Raw genomic sequence first — 24408 nt, forward strand, 5'->3', positions numbered from 1 at the left:
ACGAGGCAGTCATGTGTTTGGGTTTACAACCAATGAGAAGGCAGAACAACATACTATAAAAAAACGAACCGACAGGAAGTAGGTCTCTTTTCGCGAAGCTGGGACAGCAGGAGGAAGGGTGAGATTTTAGCTCTGAGCTCTGACTTCTCGGCTTTCTCTTTTACATTGTTTCTGTGTTTCTCTGTGTAGCTTTGCGCCTTTCCTGGATCTCACTTGGTAGCCCAGGCTGGCCTCGAACTCACAGAGATCCGCCTGCCTCTGCCTCCCGAGTGCTGGGATTAAAGGCGTGCGCCACCACCGCCCGGCCCCTGTTTCTGTGTTTCTTATTTAATAAGACGGTTGGTTACATCTACAGGGGAGGGGTGCTTCCTGCTGAGTTGGGGCAATGATCAAGGGTTCAGGAGTGGAGGGGTTGAAGTGATCCATAGAGGCGGTCACTGTATTAGCTAGTGGCTGATATCCTTCTGGCCTGAAGAACCCTTTGACTGTCTGGGTGATGAAAACTTGTAATTTCTGTTGAAGGAACTTGGTAAAGCAACTGAGAAGGTGGGATCAAATAATAAAATTATCAATATCATAGCTATTGGGTCCCTGGGTGAACCAAGTATCCTTCCTGAAGGATTTTTTTTTCTAGTCAGATCTTGTTCTCTTTAATTTTTGGAGTACTGCAGCAGCCATAGATTTGAGTTGATTCTGAAAGATGTTAACTGATCTTAAATTTGTTGAAAATTTTCTGAGAGTTGGTGCAACAGAGAGGTTAACTGACACAGAGAAGGCTTCAGGGCAGCTGTTTCTGTTCTGAGCTCTGGGTATTAAACAACACCCAGAGTGGCAAGATGAGTGGGTGGGTTAGGTAGTCCCTTAGTTCCCTTTTTTGGAGTTCATTGATACGCTTTTAGAGGTTTGGGGGCACAGATCTCTGTTAATTGCTTTGAGCTGACAAAAGGGGTCGTGTAGAAAGGGCAACAGTTAGTGTGTATCAGAGAGAGGCAATAATAGAACTTGACAGATGGCAAATATCCAGAACATAAGACCACATTGTGATGACATGTATTCTTGGAGTTTATAGTGTGAGAGAGGTAGCATCTATAACATACAAAAGATAAAAGACTGTTAGGATATTATAATTCCACCTCAGATTATAGTCAAGAAAAGAGGGCTTGAATGTGTGTGTGTGTGTGTGTGTGTGTGTGTGTGTGTGTAAAATCAGGAGGAGGACTATTTAGTGACAATTGGTTGTCCAAAACACATTTCATATGATTTAGTATAACATCTGAGGACTGTAGTCCCTTGAATTGTTAAAAAAGCATATCGATCATTTTAATCTTGGTTATATTTTCCTGGTTTTATTTCATTTATTTGTTTGTTTGTTTGTTTATATTTCCTGGTTTTCTTAGTTTATTCTTTTTGTTTTTGTACTCTTAGGATCAATTGAAGATTCAGTCCTTAGGGGTCACTTGGGCTTATGAGGAATCTCTGATTCCTCGAGCCTTTCTTACTAGTTGTCCATCTATGTGAGGATATGTCAGAGGTTTGGCTTAGCCTGCCTATGACCTCCCCTGGAAGCACTGAGGAAATCTTTTCCTCTGTGTTGATCCTCCTCTTTGTAGAGTGAATGCTGGTTAGACTTCATTGAGTCAATTCTCCCTGAATAAGAGAATGGGTGAGAAAATTTCTAAAAATGGTCCACAGTCCCCTGGGACCTTATTGATCTTAGAGGTGAAAATATTCTCCCTTTTATTTCCTCTGACCACAATAGAGTATCCTCCAAGTATGGATATTAAACATGCAGAAAGTCACTTATACCAATCTGGACTTCTAACTACTGTTTAATTAATGTTCTGATAGCTGAATATGTCTAAATTAACTTTGATTGATTCAATATACATTTTAGCCAGGTTTTTTGTAGCTGCTGATCTTAGAGCTTAGAAACTTTGATACATATATGTTATATAACATTTATATTTGTTTCTCAATGCCATAAGACAATAGCATTTAAAAAATGAGTTACTATCTGTTATGAGAATTTTCTCCCTGAGGGAGAGAGAGACAAAATAATGTCTATTCCCACTTTATAAGGTTCAAATGACAAACCAAAGTTTAATTTCATCAAAGTTAACCCTAGGGAATTTATGGGCTTACTTACAGGAAGTTGGTAAAGAGGTAATGATGGCAGTGTTGGTGTCTCCCGAATCAGTCACATTGAAAAGTCTTTACTTTGTATGTATGAGGTAGGACACTTCATAGTCACATAAATAGATCTCCGCCCCCCCATTTTCATTTTAGCCTTTTGTCTATATAAAATTGGCTGAGATGGACTATTAGGCTCTTTTGTGAAAGAGTATTAACATTTAACATTATTTTATGCCAGCATAACTAAAAGTGTGAAGATGATAGTTATGTACCTCAGAAGATGGGACAGAAGCTCTCTATACTGAATCTTTGAAAAATACATTTGTCAGAACCAGAATTAGGATAAGGATCAAGGAGATAATGTTTTGGCCAAAATTGTATGATTATGTATGTCTATCCTGGGATTCCTAACAGTGGGAGTCGGGGGTATCTCTGACTCTTTTTGCCTGCTTTTAGGACCCTTTTTTCTCCTACTGTATTGCATCAACCAGCCTTGATATGATGGTTTGTGCCTAATTTAATTGTAACTTCATTGTGATGTGTTTGGTTGATATCCCTAGGAGGTCTGCTCTTTTCTGAAGGGAAATGGAGGAGGAGTAGATCTAGGAGAGAGGGTGGGTGGTGTGGGAAACTGAGGTTTAGATGTAATGTATAAGAGAAGAATAAATAATTTTTTTTTAGTTTAGAAGCCTTATGGTAATTGTTCCAAAGAAAGATTTAGAATCATATTTATAAGTTAATTCGCTAAGTCATTATTATTGTTGTTGTTGTTAATTTTAGTTTTACTATGAAAAGAAAATGAAATGGAGTGAAGTTAATAACTTAGTTTACATGAGCATTTACTTTTAAGTCAGTTTTGTCCTAAGTACATGCTGTGAAAGAATAAACCATAATCATGTGCTGACAGACAATCAATATACATAATCACATGTAAGACACATACTAGTAAACCAAGATTGTGAGCATTATTTGTTTGTTTGTATTGTGTTTTCTACACTCCTCATTGTGAAAGGGAAACTGAACATATGTATCTTTAGCAAACACATTTTAGGCTGGGCAGAAACAAAAGTAAATACATATGGAACAAAGGAGTCCTGGGGGCGGGAGACATCTTATCTTAGAAGATAAAGGGCCTGGAGACCCCAGGCAGAAATGGCAGGCATTGACACTCAGCAGAGCCTCCTATGGTGGCTCTTCACTGGCAGCGGCATGTCCCTGTTGGGATCTGTGTTTCTGTATTTCTTGGGCTGTTTTGTTCTCCTTTTCCCTATCACAGTCAGGAGGCCAGTCTGACTCCAGAGATTTGGAGGACAACATTCTAAGAAAAACATACTTGAGTCTGAAGTGGGAGGGCCAAATTCCTCCCGCATTCCAGAGCCAGCTTCTCAGTTTAACCAGCACATGACAGTTTGACAATAGTGGCTGCTCTACTCTTAGCATCCAAGAGAGTTTAGGAAACTGAGTTTAGAAGTTTAAGCTGGTAAAAGTGCAGAAATGGAGGAACAAAGCAAAGGGCCAGAGTAAAGACAACATATGTGAAGTGGGGAACACTTCTCGTCTTCTGTCATTCTGTCATGTGAAGTTGTTTGAGTCAGTGAGACTCTGAAAGTCAAAAGTATTTCCAAGTTGTCGTAAGTACAAACCTCAGTATAAACAAACAAGTATACAAACACCTTGAGTTTTGTCCTCAGGCAAGCCAAAGTGTGTGAGAATGGTAACGATCTTGGGCAAGATAAGTGTAAGGCTCCTTTCTGGTAATAAGTTACCGTAACCAGAACACAGCTGTAAATGAGTGAGTGGGGACTGGAATGGGCATTCACAATTCTAGAGATCTGGCAGCAAAACTGAAGGTGGGAAGCTGAAAGAACCCCTGGAATTCAAAATTCCAGTGACCTGGAAGGCAAGGCTGCAGGACCACGTAGGCTTAGGTGATGGTATCTGTCCAGAGCACCCTTAGAATGCCTCTGAACCTTACTTTGCTGTATGAATGTTGGATGTGGTATGGTTGAATGACAGAAAAGGCTCTACTCTGGAGGTCAGAGGGGCAACAGAATTAGACCAAGAGTGAAAAGAAAGGAAAGGAGACAAAAACTGAGTTTAGTCCTTGAGTCAATAAACTCCCCCAAACAGGGAAATGTTGCATCTCTGGGATTTGCACTACTCACCTGGGCAGAGGCATTTTAGCCCATAGTGAGGTTGGAGTGCTGAGGACTCACAAGGTGTATAATAAAAGGAGAGCTGGGAGAGAGGAAGAGAGTGAAGGGAAAGAGAAAGAAAGCAGTCAACTGGGGGAGGAACCTCATTGAAATCCTTCACTGTTTTCCAAAGTGTTAGATTCGAATGGACTGTGACATCTGGATAAGAAATGAGAGCACATGCCTAGCAGTGGTGGTGCACGCCTTTAACCCCAGCACTCAGGAGGCAGAGCCAGGCGGATCTCTGTGAGTTCGAGGCCAGCCTGGGCTACAGAGTGAGTTCCAGGAAAGGCACAAAGCTACACAGAGAAACCCTGTTTTGGAAAAAAAAAAAGAAAGAAAGAAAGAAAGAAAGAAAGAAAGAAAGAAAGAAAGAAAGAAAGAAAGAAAGAAAGAAAGAAAGAAAGAAAGAAAGAAAGGAAATGAGAGCACAGCTCCGCCATCAACAGAAGCAGACAGCCCTTTAATTAAAACAATGAAGGACAACAAACCACTCTGCTGGAATAGAGATTGAGCCCTCAAGTAGCCTTTGACACAGGCTTATCTCAGGGAATTGATGGTATGGAACTTGCAGATGTTGACCATGGGCTGTTCGTGGTTTTTCTGAGAATACTTAGGGGCTAGGAGTATCCAAGCAAGTAGAATGTCCCTGACCAAGGTTTGAGGAGTGAAGCCTAACATCTCTGGGTAGAACTAAGTTTATCCTAATTGGGGAACTTTGGGTATGGAAGATTCCATCTGTAGGTCAGTTCCCCTGCAGGCTCAGAGTTGCAGATACCAGTTTGGGGCCGGGGGATAATTAGACTGTTGATCTCCTCAGCGGAAACTTCCACAGATGTTATCAGTCAAGACAGCATTCCTGTCCAGAGTTTCTCAGTTTGCCTGAGGGTTTTACATCATTAACTCTTAAAAAATCCATTCATGGGTACATCAGAGGGGGGAGGTATAGTGAGATAAGGGAAGCTTTTCCATAAACCCAGGATGCTGTCTGATGCCATTCTTAGCTTTTGGATTGGTAAAAGCTGGTTGTCTGCTAAGTTAATAGATTCTAAAATGTTTTTATCTATTACTCAGAAAAATCTTAATTCAGGCAAGGAATGGCTGTTCTGGAGAGCTAAAACTAGCTCAATGTAAGATAATTAGCCTCTGGACATGTAATGTTGCAATCTATCCACAGTACTGCAGTTCCCATCATTTAGTTTCTGCAGACAGTTTCTTTTCAAGAGTTTTCATTCACACCAACAATCTGTTTTGTTTTTGTTTTCTCCATAGCACTGGCTAGAACCTAACAAGTCCATCTTCAAGCAAATGAAATGTAAGTTTCAAGCTATGGTTTTACTTCTGCTACAAAATATTCAAAAATAAATTTTGTTTCCTAATAAAGTGGCTTCTCTCTGGAGATAAGGATGGAGTGAAAGATGTATGGGTGAATGACAGCTCCTCTGTCTTTGAGAGCTATGAATCTTCTCCCCTTTTTTTCTCTGACCTTGGCTCCCCGCTCAGTCTTCAGTTCAATTGTCTGCAGAGTCTCTACTTCCTGCCCTGTTTAATCTCGTATTTCGTGTTAGAATAAGAGCTTTGAAATTCTGTGGTTAAATATTCATTAACCACAAAGACTTGCCTCTGCATTTTAAGGGTTGGTAGTATGACTTATGGTGTTGTATGTAGTCTCAAGTGGGAATAAGAGAAGTGGATCTGTTTGGTAACTGAAATTACACTGACAGTTTCACTGGATAGTATTACATTTTTTTTTCTTTTGCCCCAACTCAAAAAAAAATTAGTAAAAAAAATCTCTTTTTTTTTCTGGTAATAACTTTAAAAGTCTGGTGTTCTGAACATGACTTATTTCTAGAATTCCTTGTTATTCACTGTAGGCACTGCAAGGAGGGTATTGACTTTTATTCTTAAGTGATATGATTCTTTGTCTGAGTCACCTCTTCCAGAATGTATCCAACCTGCTTTTACAAATCATTTCAATGAGAACTTCTAACAGGTACCCCAGAAACCCAGTGCCTTCTCTTAAAATCTACACTAACCTGTGCTGGCTTTTTTTTTTTTTTTTTTTTTTTTTTTGTCAGCTTAACACAAGCTAGGATCATCTGGAAAAGGGAAGCTGCATTTGGAAAATTGGGAAACTGCAATTGGGAGAAATGCCTGTTATCAGATTGGGCCATAAGAAAATCTGTGGGACATTTTCTTGATGAATGATTGATAAGCGAGACCCCAGCCTACAGTGTAGGGCACTACCCTTGACAGATGGTCCTAAGTTGTATAAGAAAGCAAACTGAGCAAGCTATAAATGAATAAGTAGGGTTCCTCTATAGCCTATACTTCAGTCCCTGCCTTGAGTTCTTGCCCTGACTTACCTTCAAGATGGACTATAAACTATACACTGAAATAAACTCCTCTCCAAGTGGCTTTTGATCATGGTGTTATTTCATAGCAATGGAAACCCAACTAAACCAAAAGCAAGTACAAGGATCATAAGACTTTATTGCTTTGAAAAATTTGACATGTTACTTTTGGTAGGTTTGCAGAAGTGTTTAGAAATTTGGGCCACTGAGACTGCTATAGGAACTTAGAAGATAATGCCGAGAGCAATGAAAACAATGGCAGCCTGGCTTTTTAAGTTTCAGAAAAAGGTTTGGGAGCCTCAAAAGACTCTATTAACACTATTTGTTTGATATTTTGAATGAAGAATCTGTGATTCTGGTCAGGTAGGGCTGAAAAATCGGTTTGTTTAAGAAATGACTAAGATCACTGATGTGAAATATTTGCTTTACTGGGACACTGGAGGCTAGTTAGATGGCACTGAGAAAACTAGCTATGATTAATAAGAGACCAGAAACATTGAGATAAAATCTAGAGCATTTCCTCAGGATCAACACACAGACTTATGTTCCAGATGGTGTCAAGGTTGGATCTCATGCTGGCAGGTGAACTTGGTAATGTGTAAGAGTCTCCTTTGTTTTATTGGTTTTGATGACTTGGGAGCTGCTGGACTGAAGGGAAGTCATGGAGCATAACTGATACTTGGTAATGGGAGAGGCCATTGGTGAAAGTACAGCTATAATTTCAAGGGAGACCTCAGGAATGACGAGATCATGGAGAATGACTGAGACATGACACTGTGAGAGGTCATTGGTAAATGTATAAGCCCTGGTTGCAATGGAAACCCAAATATTGAAGCGGTCATGGAGAGGAATCGAGGCTTGGAACCATGTGGCAGGTCAGAATCTCTGATAAGGGGCCAGGAGGCCATTGGTAAAGGTACGGCTGGAGATCCAGAATATCAATGATGCCAAATTGTAGGATGACCACTCAGGACAGCAGCAGGTGTGGAGTGGAGAGCCTGAGCCTATGAAACAAGCTGTGTGTGCTGTGCAAGCCAGAGCCAGAGAAGTAGAGCTGCTCAAGCCTGTTAAAGCCCCAAAGCATGCTAGATGATTGTTTTGCTTTTATTTGATAGTAACTGTGCTCTGTTTCTTCCTGATTAAAATGCAAAGTATGTAACTCATTTTTTTATTTTACCTCAGCCTACAAATGCAATGCTAGACTTTTAAATATAGAATATTTTAGATACTGAAATTTTAAAGTATTTGAATTTTTAAGAAGACAGTGGGACTTTTAAAATTATATTATGATTTGTGTTGTAATATCAACACAAAATCTTGGAAAAACAAGAAAGTAAAGGTTATGGTTTAATAGTGATGTAGTTGTGTGTCAAGATGATAATGGGTCAATTGTACCCATTGTTTTCTGTTAACTTGACACAGGCTATGGTCTAGGAAGAAAGAACTGAAAATGCCTCCATCAGGTTGATCTGTAGATAACTCTATAGGGCATTTTCTTGGTTAATGATTGATGTGAGAAAACCAAGCCCATTGTAGGAAGTGCCATACTGGGCAAATGATCCTGAGTTTTATAAGAAAGATAACTGAACAAATCATGGAGAGCATGCCAATAAGAAGCATTCTTCCAAGGCTTCTGCCTCAGTTCCTTCATCCAGGTTTCTGCCTTGAATTTCTGATGTGACTTCCCTCCCTGATGGACTGTGATCCAGAATTGTATGATGAATTAATCCTTTCTTGCCCAAGTTGGTTTTGATCAGCATTTTACCACAACTATAGAAGACAACCTAGGACATCCCCATATCAAGTTTCCCAGGGCTTGGTAATAAAATTGATAAGTAATTTTGTCACCAGAGATCAGATTTATGTGTGTCAAACCATTTGTCATTATTTAAAAAAGCAGTCATTTTCTTTCTCAAATATGAATTTTTCTGGTAGGGTTTTTTTTTTTTTTAGTGAGAAGAGAAGAAATGAATATATTTCAGACTAATAATTAGCATGTAAACTACTTAACTTTCCATTTTTTTCGTCTTCTTCATCACCCCCTACACACACACACACACACACACACACACACACACACACACACACACACACACAAACCGTGCATCCTTCAGGGCCAAGTCTGGCCAATGTAGGAAGGGTAAGTTGAAAACATGCCCTAGTTTGCTTTCTATTGCTGTGATAAATACCATGACCAAAAGCAACTTGGGTGGAAGGGCTTATTTAACTTATAGCTGCACATCATCGTCCACCATTGAGTGAATGTCAGGCCAGTAACTCAAGGCAAAAACCTTGAGACATTCATTGAATCACAAGAAGGAAATCTGTTTACTGGTTTGCTTCCCACAGCTTGTTCAGCCTGCTTTCTTATACAATCCAGGACCACCCTCCAGGGGTGACATCTCTCACAGTGGGTTTTTCTACATCAATAATTAATCAAGGATATACCCTACAGTCCTGCCTATAGGCAGTTTACAGGAGGCATTTCTCAATTGAGGTTCTTCTTCTTATATGACTCTAGCTTGTGCCAAGTTGACAAAAAAACTAATTGGGACTATTGGCCCCTCTTGTCAACTTGACACACCAATACAACACTATTGGACAATGTCTTTTCCTTTCTTGTTTATCTCTAGGATGTCATATTAACATCAATATCACACTATACAACATTCACACTTTAAAAGATCCCTGTTCTTTAAAAGTTTAGTGTAGTGGGTAGCCATTCCAGCTTTGGCCTGGAAGTTCCAACCCCCATTGAGGCTTTGGTAATGGTTACGCCTATAAGGCGGGGCTGAGAGAGGATGCTGAAAACCAGAGATCCGGATGATGCTCGGGCTCTCTTGGTTCCTGGACCCTGGATGCTGGAAGTAGATGGAGCAGGGTTCTCTAGAGAACACCGCTGGACTGCACTACACCTTTCCCAGACTGTAAACTATCCCTTCACTTTTAAGTTTCCCCACAAAATAAACCTCCCTTTTAACGACGTGGAGTGGCCTTAATAATTTCACCAATAGTTTAGTCTCTGTAAAATATCTAAAGTCTCTTTAGTGTGACCTCCTGTAAAATCAAAAATAAGTTCAATAATTTCTTACTCTCAGGGCAAAGTTCCAGGACACAGTCAAAACCAGATCAAAGCAAAGCCAAACTCCAACAGTGTAAATACTCAGTGTCCAATTTCCAGGATTTAGTCACCATCTTCTGGACTCCAAATGGCTTGAGCAGCTTCAGTTCTCTTGTTCTGCCGTCTGCACACACATAACTTTTTTGCAGTGCTTAGGCGGGCTGTACTCCATAACTGCTTCTGTCCTTGGTAGTCATCTCATGGTCTGGCATCTGCAATACGCTGGGTCTCCACAGGCGACACCTTCACAAATGGCCTCCTGACCTCTCTTCAGGGACTCTCACCTTGCCACATAGTTCTAAGCAAGCCTCTGCTTCTTTTCATTACCCCTTCAACTCTGGTGTTTCCACTGCAAATGAGCTGCCTTCACCAGTTGTTCCCCCTGACCTTTTCCAGCGTCAAGCAAGCTTCAGCTTCTGTCCATGACCCATGATTTCACAATCCTACAAGCTCTCATACCACCAGACTAGTAACATGTAAGAGACTTTTCTGTATTTGTTGAGACTTGTTTTGTGGTCCATTTTTTTAAAAGACAATCCCATGGGCTACTGAGCAGAATGTATACTCTTTGATGTATAAGTGGAATATTCTATAGATATCTGTTAGATCCACTTGACGGGTGATGTCATTTAATTCTTATGTTTCTATTTGGTATTGGTCCATTAGAAAAAGTGGGGTATTGAAATCACCTAGTACTATTGGGTTACTGTTCACCTGTATCTGTAATTCTAGTAGGATACTTTTTAGACAAATGGGAGAATCAGAATTTGGTACACATATGTTTTGTGTTGTAATGTCTTCTTGGTTAATTGTTTCCTTGATTTAAATGCAATGCCCTTCATTATCTCTTCTGATTAGTTTTATTGTGAAGTCTATTTTTTTCAGATAGGATAACTATGTATCCCTGCTTCTTGGTTCCATTTACTTGGAATAATTGTTTCCATTCCTTTGCTCTAAAGTGGTGTCTCTCTTTAAAGCCAATTTTCCTGTAAACAGCAGAAAGAAGGATTTTGTTTCTGGGTCAGACTACTTACTCAAGAGACTGCGCTGCGGTAAAGGATGCTCAGGCTGGGGTTTGCCCCGAGTATGGATCTTGTGCAAGCAACCTCAGAGAAACCAGAGTACGGGACTTATGCCAGAGATTATACATTGGTTACCTGTGTCTCTGTGCTACATGGGCCAGTTATAGGGTCCCTTGTGGGAATGAGTCTGTGGTTTGATGAGTCTCAAAGAATGGGAAAGAGGCTGGGTAGAGGTCCCAACCCCTGGCAGGCAGTACCCAGGTAATCAGAATATATCAGGTGGCTAGGGGTAACTAATGGAAAGGAGTCCATGATCTTTCATACATTGGGAAGACTTTCTTCTGATTTTGTTGAAAATATTTACTGTGCTGTTGACCTGGGACTTTTGTCTTTATTTTACACCTTTTATTAGTATGGTTGGTCTTTTTATTTAGTTTTAAGAGTTCCTGAATGATTGTTTGTTTGTTTTGATGTAACATTTTCTTTTACTGAGTAGTCCAGTTCTTCCAATTTGTGATTTCAGAGATGACCACTTGATTTAGAGAACCAATTAGTGGTTCATCTCCCTTTCTCAGCATTCCTTAGTTCCTTTTATTTCTTTCTAGGTATGGTGCCCCAAGAGATTTTCCCCTTTCACATTATGATGCTTACTGGTTCATTATTCGGGTCTTATTTACAGAATCATATTGCTGAGGTATCATGGGTGTACCTTTCCAGTCATTTCTAAAACAATAATTTCATTGCAGAGTTCCTGGTCCCCTGGTTCTTACACTCTTTCTGACCCCTGTTCTATGACATTCCCTGAGTCCTGGGTGCAGGAGTTGTGTATCCATTGGAGTTGGGCACCCCAATATTAGTTATCCTCTGCTTTTTGACCAGATGGCTTTGTTGTTGTTGCTGCTGTTTTTGTTTTGTTTTGTTTCTTGGTAATAGTCTCTATCTGCTGCAAAGTAAAATTTACTTGATCTTGTCTGTGGGTGTAAACAAGTATTTGGAATGTAGTTAGGAAACATACTGGTTTAGAAAAGTGGCAGTAGTATCTTCTCCTCTAAGACCCATAACTTCCTCCAGCTAGTTGGTTAGTTCTCCAGTAGCAAGCATGACTGTCCTCCTACTAAGTGGGTCTTACATCCAATTAAAGAGCTGTTGGTTACCGCCAAGATAAAAATGACGCTATTACACTTTTAGGGTTGTCTTTCCATGCTCATCATTGTTGTGATTCATAGGCATCACAGTGAGGTAAGAATATTGATTGCTTTCCTTCCAGAATGACTTGCATTGTGCCTTCCAGTACTATGAAAGGTAGTCTTCAGGGAGTTGTTGTTCTGGTTAGATCCAACTTGAGTGCTCCAAGATCTCTATCCAAAGTGCCTGCTGTCCAGCCATGACCCATATATACTGCCTCTATCCTGTATTCTCTCTGAAATATTCCTTCTTACTCTCTAAGGTTCCTTTTCACATTCCTGGTTTCTGCTGTTACTCCACATTCTTTACACACATCTGAAGATTTGGAGATAAAAATACAGATGAGAGAGAAAAGATGGAGTTTGCCTTCCTGGGTCTCAGTTGTCTTACATAATATATTTTCTAGTTCCATCCACTTACCTGAAAATTCCATGATTTTCTTTTCTTTTTTTGAAAGAAAATATTTGGGGTTTTTGTTTGTTTGTTTGTTTTTTGGTTTTTCGAGACAGGGTTTCTCTGTAGCTTTGGAGCCTGTCCTGGACTAGCTCTGTAGACCAGGCTGGTCTTGAACTCACAGAGATCCACCTGCCTCTGCCTCCCGAGTGCTGGGATTACAAGCGTGCGCCACCACTGACCGGCTTGTTTTTTTTTTTTTTTTTAATTAAGAAAAATTTTCCATTCATTTTACACACCAATCAAAGATCCACTCTTTCCTCCTCCTGCCCCCCCCCAGCTTCCCCCTCCAAATCCACCACCCACTCCCCCCACACAAGAAGGCAAGGCCTCCCATTAGGAGGCACATCCAGTAGAGGCAAGTCCAAGCCCCTCTCCCTGCCTCAAGGCTGCACGAGGTGTTTCATCATAGGTAGTGGGCTCCAAAAAGCCCACTCATGCACCAGGGATGGATTCTGATCCTACCACCAGGGGGAGGCAGATCAGGCTACACAACTGTCTTGACATGCAGAGGGCAGTCCAGTCCCCTGCAGGCTCTATAGCCATTGATCCAACTTTCATGAGTTGAATTCACTAGTTTGATTTGGTCTTCTTGCAGTTTCCCCATTATGATCTTGATGCACTTGCTCATAAAATCCCTCTTCTCTCTCCCTGACTAGACTCCTGGAGCTCTGCCTGGTGCCTGGCTGTGTTGCTGGAGAAAAGCTCTGTGATGACAGTTAGGGTATTCACTCATCTGTTCTCTGGGGCAACCCAGTTTAGCTCAGGCACCTTCTCCACTATTTCTAGTAGTCCAAGTTGGGGTCATCCCTGGGGATTCCTGGGATCTTCCCTAGCACCTGGTTTCTCTCTATCCCCATGATATCCCTCTATCATAGTATCTGTTTCACTGCTTTCCCACTCCATCCCTGTTCCAGCTCAACCATCCCATTCCCTTATGTTCTCATCCTCCATCCCCTACCCTCCATTGCCCACAATTCCTCTCCAGTTGACTTAAGGAGATCTCATCTATTTCCCCTTTCCAGGGCAATCCATGCATCCCACTTTGGGTCTTCCTTGTTAGCTAGCTTCTCTGGAGTTGTAGGTTGTAGTCTGGTTATCCTTTGCTTTACATCTAGTATCCACTTCTGAGTGAGTGCATACCATGTTTGTCCTTCTGAATCTGGGTTACCTCACTCAGAATGGTATTTTCTAGTTCCATCCATTTGCTTGCAAATTTCACAATGTCATTGTTTTTCTCTGCTGAGTAGTACTTCATTATGTATATGTACCACATTTTCTTAATCCATTCTTCAACCTAGATTTCATTGTCTTTACAGTAGAATGCTGTTCAGTTGTGTATATGTACCACATTTTCATTATCAATTTATAAGTTTAAGGACATCTTGGTTATTTTCATTTCATAGCTATGGTGAATAGGGCAGCAATGAGCGTAGATGAGCAAGTATCTACAGGGTTTGATGTCAAGTCTTTTGGGCATTTGCCAAGGAAAGGTATAGGTGGATTATACAATAGATTTATCCTTAGCTTTCTGGGGATTTTCCCCAGTTTTCCAGAGTAGCCACACTAATCCCATTAACAGTAAATGGGAGTTCCCTTTCCCCACAATCTCAGCATTTGTGGTTGGTTGTTCTGTAGATGAGTAAGATGACATCTCAGATATTTTTATTCGCATTTCTCTAATTCCTAAGAATGACTAATATGTTTTGACTTATTTCTTATGCATTTTTATGTTTTGTTTTGAAAACTTTCTGTTCAGATCCATAGCCTATTTTTGAATAGATCATTTTTTTACTGTTGGTTTATTTAATTCTTTATATAACCTGGATATTAACCCTGTATCAGATATGTACATGGCAAAGAAATTCTCCTACTCTGTGGCTTTCTCTTCACTGAATTGATGATTTCCTTGGCTGTACAAAAGCTCTTTAGTATTATGAGGTCTCATGTTTCAATTGCTGTCCTTATTTCCTTGGACAAATGGAGTTCTCTTCTGAACACCCATTCCTATGCCCATATTTTTTCTTATAGGAGTTTTATTCCAGTAGTTTCAGTGTTCATCTTTCACTCTGAGGTCCTTGACATTTTTGAGGCTAGCTTTTGTGGGAGGTTATAGGCATGGATTTTGGTTCATTCCTCCATATGTTGGCATCCAGTTTTCCCACGTCATTTGTTTGTCACCTTTGTGTCTCCAGTGTATGTTGTTGCCTTATTTGACAGGTCTTATGTGGCTTTAGTTATGTGTACTTGCATATTAGTTTTTGTGTCATATTGCTTTTATTAGAATGGCTCTATAATATATCGTTAGATCTGGAATGGTAATCCCTCCAGCATTGTTTTTATCCCCAGTCAGGATTGCTGTGGCTCTGTCAGATCTTTTGTGATTCCATGTTAATTTTATGATGTCTTTTTTTCTATACCTGTGAAGAAATGTCATGGGCATTTTCATTGGCAGTCCATTGAATCTATGAATAGCTTTTCATAGAATGGTCATGGAATGTTATAGGCTGTGGATTTCTCACATGTGGCCTTCACTAGATGCAATATATTCCATATAGTACTATATTCTGTGGGACTTTTATCATGAAGTCATGTTGGGTATCATCAAAGGATTTTTCTGCATTTATTGATATTATTATGTAATTTTTATCTTTAAGTCCATATCTGTGATTCATTACAATTCTTGACTGTTATATGTTCAAACATGCCTGCTTCAGGGAAAAGAAGCCCATTTGATCATGAAGGATAATCTTTCTTATATATACCCATTTTCAGTTTGTGAATATTGTTTTGAGGAATTTTACATCTATGTTCATCAGGAATATTGGACTGTACTTTTCTTTGTTGTATGTTTACTGATTTTGATATTAGAGGCATATAATCTTCATAGAAGGAGGTTAGGATTATTCTTTCTGCTTCTATTCTTCTTTATTTCTTTAAATAATTTAAAAGGATTGGTTGTCAATCTTCTGAGAAACACCAATAGAATTCATTTGTAAATCCATCTGCAAATGGCCTTTTGTTTTTTGTCAGAAGGGTTTTTATTACTATCTTTTTCCTGATCGTATGGCACTTCCCATCACCTCTTCTTCAATGTTCCCTGAGTCTTGGGTCCACCTGTTGTTTTGTAGATATATCCATCAGGACTGGGCTCCACAAATTGGCAATTTCATCAATTATGGTTTTTTATAATGGGCTCTATTTGTTTCAAAGAGACATTTCATTGATGATAGACAAGGACTACCCTTATCTGTGGATATAAGGACAAATACTTAGAATGTATTTAGTGATTATGCTTGTTTAGTACCTTCGCAGTTCTAAGTTCTCTGAGATATATGCTTCCAATAGCACTGAGTGGTTGGCAAGATTTCCAGTACTAGGCATGATTTCTCTCTTGCTGGTAAGTTCTTAAGTCCAATTAGAGAGTATTGGTTACCACCAAAGTATGATTTTCAGTACTGCACCCTTGAGGATATTTTGCCATGTTGGTCATTGTTACGCTTCATAGGCATCATAGCTGGGTTGTACTGTTGATTGCTTTCTACCTATGGAAGTTTCCATAATGCCTTCAGTACCACAAAACTAGTCCTGAAGGAGGAGGCTTTGAAGTCAGTTTTAGTTGAGGGGTTTCTGGGCCCTGTTTCTGAAGTGCATGGTATCTTCAGCAGTACATACTTACACCTCTGACAGAAGGGAGCAGCCAAAAGCGCTAACAAAAGTCTGAAATATGTTGGGAGACTCTTTGACAACACTGACCAACAACTCAAAAGAGCAGCACTTGTCTTGTTTGGTGTTGGGGTCTTTGTTAGGTGGTCTTTGGCTCTTGGAAGCTGCATTGTTAGCCCAGATGGGAAAATTTCATGAAACTACACATTTATATTTATACAGAGACTTACATTTAAAAAAATTAGGTAGATTGCTAATATTATGATTCCTTATTACTCTTTCAAATATTCTTACTGTTATTTTACCCTCCTTCTTCCTTCTTCTGTGTTTGTGTCCCTTTCCCATCTTTAAATAGACTGTCCTTGTTTTTCCCATTTCCCCAACCAGACCACTCATACCCTTCTATTCCCTCTTTATTGTATCTCAAATCTTCTCCTCCACAGTGATCTCTTTTTTACTTTCCTGGTTTCTGCAATTATTCCATAATGCACACTTGAATCTGAACATTTCCAGCTAGGAGCCTCCAATGAGAGAGAAGATGAGATGCTGGTCTTCCTGAATTTTGAGTCTTTGCCTCACTCAGTATGATCTTTTTTATGTCTGCCAATTTATCTGCAAAGTTCATGATTTCATTTCCTTTACAGTTTAATAGTATTCTGAAATGTTTATGTACATATTTTCATTATCCATTCATCAGTTAAAGGACATTTAGATCATTTCCATTTCCTCTGTATTTCAAAGAGAGCAACAGTATCTGTGGTGTAGGATGTCAAATCCTTTGGAAATATCTCAAGGAGCAGTATGGCTGGGTCCTATGGTAGGTTTTCGTTTAGTTGTTTATTTTTGAGTAGTCTCCATGCTGATTAGACTCTAGAGTGATTGGACCAGTTTGTAATTCTATAGTGTCTCGGGATTCCCTTTTGCCCACAACCTGTTCAGCAATTGTTGTTGGTTGTTTTATTCTTAGTCATGCTGACAGAGATAAGATTGATTCTAAAGTTGCTTTGATTTGCATTTCCCTAATTGCAAGTTCTGAACATCACTTTTCAATTGGCACAAGTCCTCAGAGAAGCTTGTTGGTTTCTCCTTCCATTGCTGAAGTCCCAGAACTGAAATGGGGACAAGGTCTCTAATTATTCCTGAGAGCCCAAGTGTTTCCCATTTTTGGAGAATGTTGCACTCTACTCATTTGTCCACATCAAGCTAGGTTCCATTTCTCTGGAAACTTGGAGTAGATGGGGGAATATGGAAGTAGAATGTAACTGTGTGGAGTGGAAGAAGTTAGTTTATCTGAGTCCTATGGCCCATTGTTTTCTGTTTATAAAGGAGAGTTTGGATGATAACAGGTCTTATTCAAGATCTCATAAGTTCTACTCCTTTTTTAATATACTCCCCATCATGGTAAATAAATATGAAGGTCTGTGTTTAAAGCCCTTCAGATCATTTCCACCTGATTCTTATGATATAAATCCAGCTGAAGAATGATGTGTTTTATGTTTTTATCTGTTGGCCAGACTTCTCCAAGAAGCTGTAAAAAATCAATCAATCAATTAACGAGTAAACCAATTGTTAAGTGCTGGAGAGATGGCTAGGCAGTTAAGAGCACCTATCGCTCTTCCAAGGAACTCAAATTTGGTTCTGAGCACCAACATCTGGTTGGTAACAACTGACTATAACTTAAGTTTCAGGGGATTCAATACCCTCTTCTGGCTTCTATAGTACCCCACATACTCATAAGTAAGTAAACTTGAATAAAAAGGAAAATTCATGCTGTAGTGCTACCATGTACAGAGAAGAGATTTGTTTGCAATGGTATCTCTGGCTTTTGTTTTAGATTGTCATTTAAGTTAAAAATGAAAAATTTGTGTTGTTTTCTTCTGAATTCATCCTCAAGTAAATGCCTTCTTTCCTGAGAGAATAAAACCTTACTGTAAGCAGCAGGACATGGAAGTTCCACAAACTGAGCATTTTGTCTAGACAATTCATTCAAGTAAACATTTGAGATGAGAAATGTTGGACCCCAAGGTCTCATTCAGAGCCCAGGTAGAGGTGGTTTGAGAACTCAGGGCCTAAGTGTTGAGTGGCAACTCCTCAGCAGCCCTGTTTCTTCTAAGAGAGTTCGTAGAGTGACCAGTCAGGACATACATGTCGATGACTGTGCCTGTGTTTGATAGACGCCGAAGAGAGAACAAGAACTAGAAGAAAACAACTTCAGCATGATTTAAGATGCCCAAACCAAGCAACCACTACACTAACAAAACAGAACGAGTGAGCATCATCTCTGATTTCAAAGAAGAAAGAATGCAGTAGTTATTTCAGTATCAGTGATAAGGAATCACTGCTGTTGAGAATGCCAATAATAATGATAATAACATTTCTAACCAGAAGAAAAACAAGCACTGATGGAGCCTGTGTTCTCTGTGATTAGCTTATTCCCATATACTCTAAGAATTCCTCTTTGCTGGATGAGTAAGTGACTTTCTGCCCTGTTGGTGCTTATGGTAGCATGCACATGTGCAAATATCTGTACATTCATAACATTTCTCTATGGCATCCATCATGAATGAATTCTGCCACTGTTCATGCCCGAGGCACAGCAGGCAGGAACAGTCACTCTGAATTTTCTCATAAAAATACAGGGCAGAGAATGTCATTTGTCCAGGGTAAAAAGAATCAGTTTTACAGAAAAGGTTGGGAGCACTCAACACTAAACCTGTGCTCTCTTAGAAAACAAGTGTCACATTTTTAGGCATTAGAGGTTTGTAATACTGAGTCCTATGTAATGTTTCTGTAGGGCCTGATGAATCTATGACATTTCTTCTTTTTCTTTCTTCAAAGAGTTCCAGATAAGAGCAGTACAAGGCCTATTCTAGGTACAAGAATTGTCCTACAAGCTGTCAGAGCCATGAGCTCTAAGTGTTATCTTTGTTTATAGGAAATTGTAGGAGGGATTTTTTTCTCTAACTATAAGTCAAAATTATGTGATAATGATCCTAATTTTATAAGTATGTTCCTGAAGTGATACTTTTCATTTTTCTATGACTCATTGAGGTGACTACAGGAAATTTTCAACATTTTAAGTATTAAGGAACTATGGTAAGTGATGTTTCTAGTTCAAAAAAGGTAGTATTTGCACTGTTCTATACCAGGGACCCTAGCCACACACTTGTCTGGGACCCATGTGTCTTCCTTCCACTGATCCACTCTGGTCTCTCTACAGTACTCTGAGATCTGCCACTTGTACCTGCCTCAGCCCCTCCTCTCGGCCCACCCCCATCCACTTCAGACTCACTGACATCTGGGGCCAGAGTCAGAGTACCCCTAGTTCTACCTCTGTTACTTTTTGTAGAGCTGGACACCATGTGCTATTTAAGAGAATTTTAGAGTCAGCCCTCTCACTGCCTGCAAACCTAAATTAACCCTACCCACTGCAATGATCTGGGACTTCATGGAGTCTAAACCCTAAAAGACAGAGTGTCCCCATGGCTAAAAACCAAGCATTATTCTTCTAATCAACAACCTGTGTGATTGAGACAACAGTAATCAAATAAACAACTACTCAATCAATAAAGGCAAGACCAGATTGGTACATGAAAACCCACTACAGACATCATAATTCCAGATGATGATCCCAGCAAGAAAACACAAACAGGAGAAGCAAGGCAATACACCTTCTCTAGAAAGCAACACGCCTATTGTAATTTGCTGAAGCACAAGAAAGGATTTCAAAGTAGCAATTGTGACTATGTTTGAGGACCTTAAAATATATATGAATAAATGCCTTAATGGAGACTATGAAAACACAATTGAATGAAATGACAAAAATAGTTCAAGATACCAAAGCAGGATTAACAAAGAAATAAAATTGATATGGAAAAGCTAAACCAAAATAAAACTGCAATTGAAAATCTCAGGAAGAAAAATAATAAAGTTCAGAAGTAAGCCTCAATAATAGATTAAAAGAAGTGGAAAAGAAAGTATCAGGTCTTAAAGGCAAGGTAGAAGAAATGTATAGCTAAGTCAAAATGTTTAAAAAAAAATACTGGTACAAAACACCCAGAGAATAGGGGACACTATGAAAAGACCAAATCTATAAATAATAGGCATAGAGAAAAGAGAAGAAACCCAGGTCAAAGGCACAGAGAATATTTGTAACAAAATCAGTTAATCAAGTTTCCTAATCTAATGAAAGGTACCTATCAATGTGCAAGAGGAAACAGAAGACCAGGTAGACTGGACCAGCAAAGAAACTTCCTACAACACAAAATAATCAAAACTTTGAAAGTTCTGAAGAAGAAAACCTATTAAAAACTGCAAGTGGAAAACACCATGTCATATATGAAGACAGGACCATTAGAATGACACCTGACTTTTCAACAGAGACTATGAAAAGCCAGGATGTCAAGAATGGAAGTCCTACTAACTGAAAGACTAAAAATAGCTTTCTTGATTTGTTTCCCATTTCCCCCATCAGTTTACTTGCACCCTTGCTATGCAATAAATGAAAGCAGAAATGCAAACAGTAAAGAAAAGCAAAATTGAGGTATAACGGTATTTCCCTGATAGTCCCCTTTCTATTGTGTTACACACACACACACACACACACACACACACACACACACACACACACACCCTAACTATGGTCCATTTTCTATTCTCCTGGTTTCTGTAGTTATTCCAGGGTATTTACTTTAATCTGAAGGTTTTGAGCAAGGAGCTTCAGATGAGAGAGAGCATGTGACATTTGTCTTCCTGGGTATGGATTACCTCACTCAATATGATCTTCTCTGGGTCTATTGATCATTATTTCATATTTCTTTACAGCTGAATAGTGCATATGTACCACTTTTTCACCAATTCATCAATTGATGGACATTTATGTTCTTTTCATTTCCTAGCTAATGTGAATGGAGCAGGAATGAATATGGCTGAACAAGTATCTGTAGCATAGGATGTCAGGTTCCTTGAGCTCATGCCAGTGAAAGATATAGCTGGGTTATGTGGTGGATTTATTTATTTTTTTTTTTTTTGAGGATTATCCATACTGATACCTAGAGTGGATGGAATATTTTGCAATCCTGCAAACAATGAATGAGCATTTCCTTTTTCCCAGCTCCCATTCAGTACTTGTTGTCAATTGGTTTGCTGATCTTTACCATTTTGATTGGGAACAATATCAAAGTTCTTTTGGTTTGTTTTTTCCTAATTTCTAGGGACAGTGAAGATCTTAGGCATTATTTTTTTCTTTTTGAAAACCCTCTATTCTATTACCAGTCTTATTTTTTGAACAGGCTGTATTGTTTTGTTTGACTCGTTGTTTTTTGAGTTCTTTATATATTGTGGGTATAATCCTGAGATGTATAGAAGGCAAAGATTACATTTCTATGGATCTTCTCTTCACCCACTTCACCCATTTGATTGTTTCTTTAGCTATGTAGCTTTTTAATGTTATGAAATTCCACTTGTCGGTGGGTGACTTTAAATGTTGGGCATCAAGTTCTCATTTAGAAAGTTCTTTCCTATGCCTGTATCCTGAAGGGGCTGCCTATGTCTCCTCCCAGCAGCTTCAGGTCTCACATTTATGTCCTTGATTCACTTGAAATTAGTTGTTTTACAAGATAATAGATTATGATCCAATTTCATTCTCCTCCCTGTGGGCATCTAGTTTTCTAAGCACTATTTATTGAAGATGCTCTCATTTCTCCAGGATACCCTCTTGTCATTTTTGTTACATATTAAGTGGCTGAAGTTATGTGTTCTCGTGACATGAGCTTCAATTTTTACCCATTGACATACATGTCTATCTTGGGACCAGTATAATTTTTCTTATGGCTCCTTACTTGAGACTTGGAACGGTAATCCTTCTAGCATTGTTCTTTTTGCTCAGGATTGTTTTGGCTACCTGCCAACTTCTGTGGTTTCATATGAATTTTAGGAACTGATAATGATGATGATGTTGATTTCTGTAAAGAATCATATGGGAATTTTATTTGGTATTGCATTAAATTTGTCAATAACTTTAATAAAATTGTCATTTTTTTCAATATCAATTCTACCAACCATGAACATGGGATGTTTTTCCATTTTCTAATGTCTTTCTCTATGTCTTTCTTTAGAGTTTTAAAGTGTTCACCTCTTTGATTAGGTTTGTTTCTAGATGATTTTTGATGACATTCTGAGTGGACGTGTCTGTGACTTCTTTCTCTGTATGTTTGCTGATGTGTAGAAAAACCACTGATTTGTGTGAGTTCAGTCTTGACACATCGCTTCTCGGCCTTTTGGCTAAGATCAACTGCAGTCTTGACATATTGCTGAGTTTGTTAATCATGTTCTACATGTTTTCTCATAGAATTTTGAGATCTCTTGTGTAAAATTTCCTGTCATCTGCAAATAGGAACAGCTTGACTTACCCTTTCCCTATTTGTTTCTCTTTAGTTCCCTTTCTTGCCTTATTGTTTCACACATTATGTTAAGCCCAGTATTGAAAGGGAATGGGGAGAGTGGGAAGCCCTGTCTCATTCCTGAATTCAGTAGGATGGTTTCAAGAATGTGATCAAAATGCACTGTATGAATTTTTTTAAGAAACAAATAAATGCATAAAAAAAATCCTATTCATTTCTGAAAAGCATGGCTCCCAAAGGAAAGGGGTTTGGGGACCTACTGGTGCAAAGGGGGCCACTGATATTCCCTTAGGGAGACACTTGGACTGTGTGACAAGGATTGGTCTGTCAGCCAGTAGATGATACTCCTGTGTTTTCCACGGCAGTTGCATGATCCTGGTCTTTAAAATGGGTTTTGCCGGGACCCCAAGAAAGACACGGAGAAATGGATGAGATCTACATGAACAGCCTGGACATGAGTGGGAGCAATGAAGGGCGAGGGTCGAGGGAAAGAGAGCAGGAGATCCTAGCTGGATCAAGAAAAGAGAGGGAGAACAAGGAATAGGAGACCATGGTAAATGAAGATCACATGAGAAAAGGAAGAAACAAAGAGCTAAAGAGGTCCACAGAAATCCACAAAGATACCCCCAAAAAAGACTGCTGGCAATGGTCGAGAGACAGCTGGGACTGACCTACTCTGGTGATGGGATGGCCAAACACCCTAATAGTTGCGCCAGAAACCCCATCCAAGGAATGAGGAATCTGGATGCAGACATCCACGGCTAGGCCCCTGGTGGAGCGCTGGGAGTCTAATTAGTGAGAAAGAGGAGGGTCTATATGAGCGAGAATTGTTGAAACCAAGGTTGGATAAAGCACAGGGACAAATAACCAAATGAATGGAAACACATGAACTATGAACCAAAGGCTGAGGGGCCCCCAACTGGATCAGGCCCTCTGAATAGGTGAGACAGTCGATTGGCTTGATCTGTTTGGGAGGCATCTAGGCAGTGGTACCAGGTCCTGTGCTCATTGCATGAGTTAGCTGTTTGAAACCTGGGACTTATGCAGGGACGCTTGGCTCAATCTGGGAGGAGGGGACTGGACCTGCCTGGACTGAGTCTATCAAGTCGATCCCAGTCCTTGGGGGAGACCTTGATCTGGAGGAGGTGGGAATGGGGGGTGGGCTGGGGGGAAGGAGAGGGAGGCAGGAAGGGAGAGAACAAGGGAATCTGTGGCTATTATGTAGAACTGAATAGTATTGTAAAATAAATAAAATAAAATAAAATAAAATAAAAAATAAAAAAATGGGTTTTGCATAATCTTCCCTTTGCTGCTATTTCTCAATGGTAATGACCACCCCACCCCCCAAAACACACACGCTATTTACATGGCTTAGTACATGCTTTTCTGCTTTTGAACTGAGCTCAATTTACTTGTCCCCTTCTCTTCCCTCACATTTCTAACTCCTGTTTCTATCCCTCCTAGTAAGAGTATGTTTCCTAACAAGAAATCTTATATTTATCTAATGCTTCATGTAAACACCAAAAGCCCAGTAGATCCATCCAAACCCCTCTTTCAAAACAGGAAGAAGAAAAGTTAGGTGGCTTGCTCAAGGACACTCCTAGAAGTTCCCTTTAAAGCTTGGGGCCTTCCCTTGAAAGGGATATGCTAGCCACACAACCATCCTGTGTGCCCTGTCGTGGTTGCTGAAGCTGAGTACCAAAGCAGAGATATACAACTGTGGAGTGACAATGTAAACTAGCATAAAAACAATTCCCATTGGCTTTTCATGGTGGTACTGCTAGGATTGGGCCCTGGCCCTCTGTTCTGATTCTGCCTGCTTTGGCATAAATAAGAATTATCCTTTAACTCTTATCATTTCTTTGAAGTGAAAGAATA

General features: G+C 39.6%; 1 protein-coding gene across 2 annotated transcripts in view; it reads left to right on the forward strand.

Moving 5' to 3' along the window:
• Frmd3 (FERM domain containing 3) overlaps positions 1-24408 on the forward strand; it is a 219931-nt gene that overhangs the window by 92913 nt on the left and 102610 nt on the right. For both annotated transcript variants that reach the window (XM_006981403.4, XM_006981404.4), the window contains exon 3: positions 5601-5643. In XM_006981403.4, the coding sequence (XP_006981465.1) occupies positions 5601-5643 (43 nt within the window). The remainder of the gene's footprint in view (positions 1-5600; positions 5644-24408) is intronic.

Source organism: Peromyscus maniculatus, chromosome 2 (genome assembly GCF_049852395.1).
Source record: "Peromyscus maniculatus bairdii isolate BWxNUB_F1_BW_parent chromosome 2, HU_Pman_BW_mat_3.1, whole genome shotgun sequence".
NCBI classification, from domain to species: Eukaryota; Metazoa; Chordata; class Mammalia; order Rodentia; family Cricetidae; genus Peromyscus; species Peromyscus maniculatus.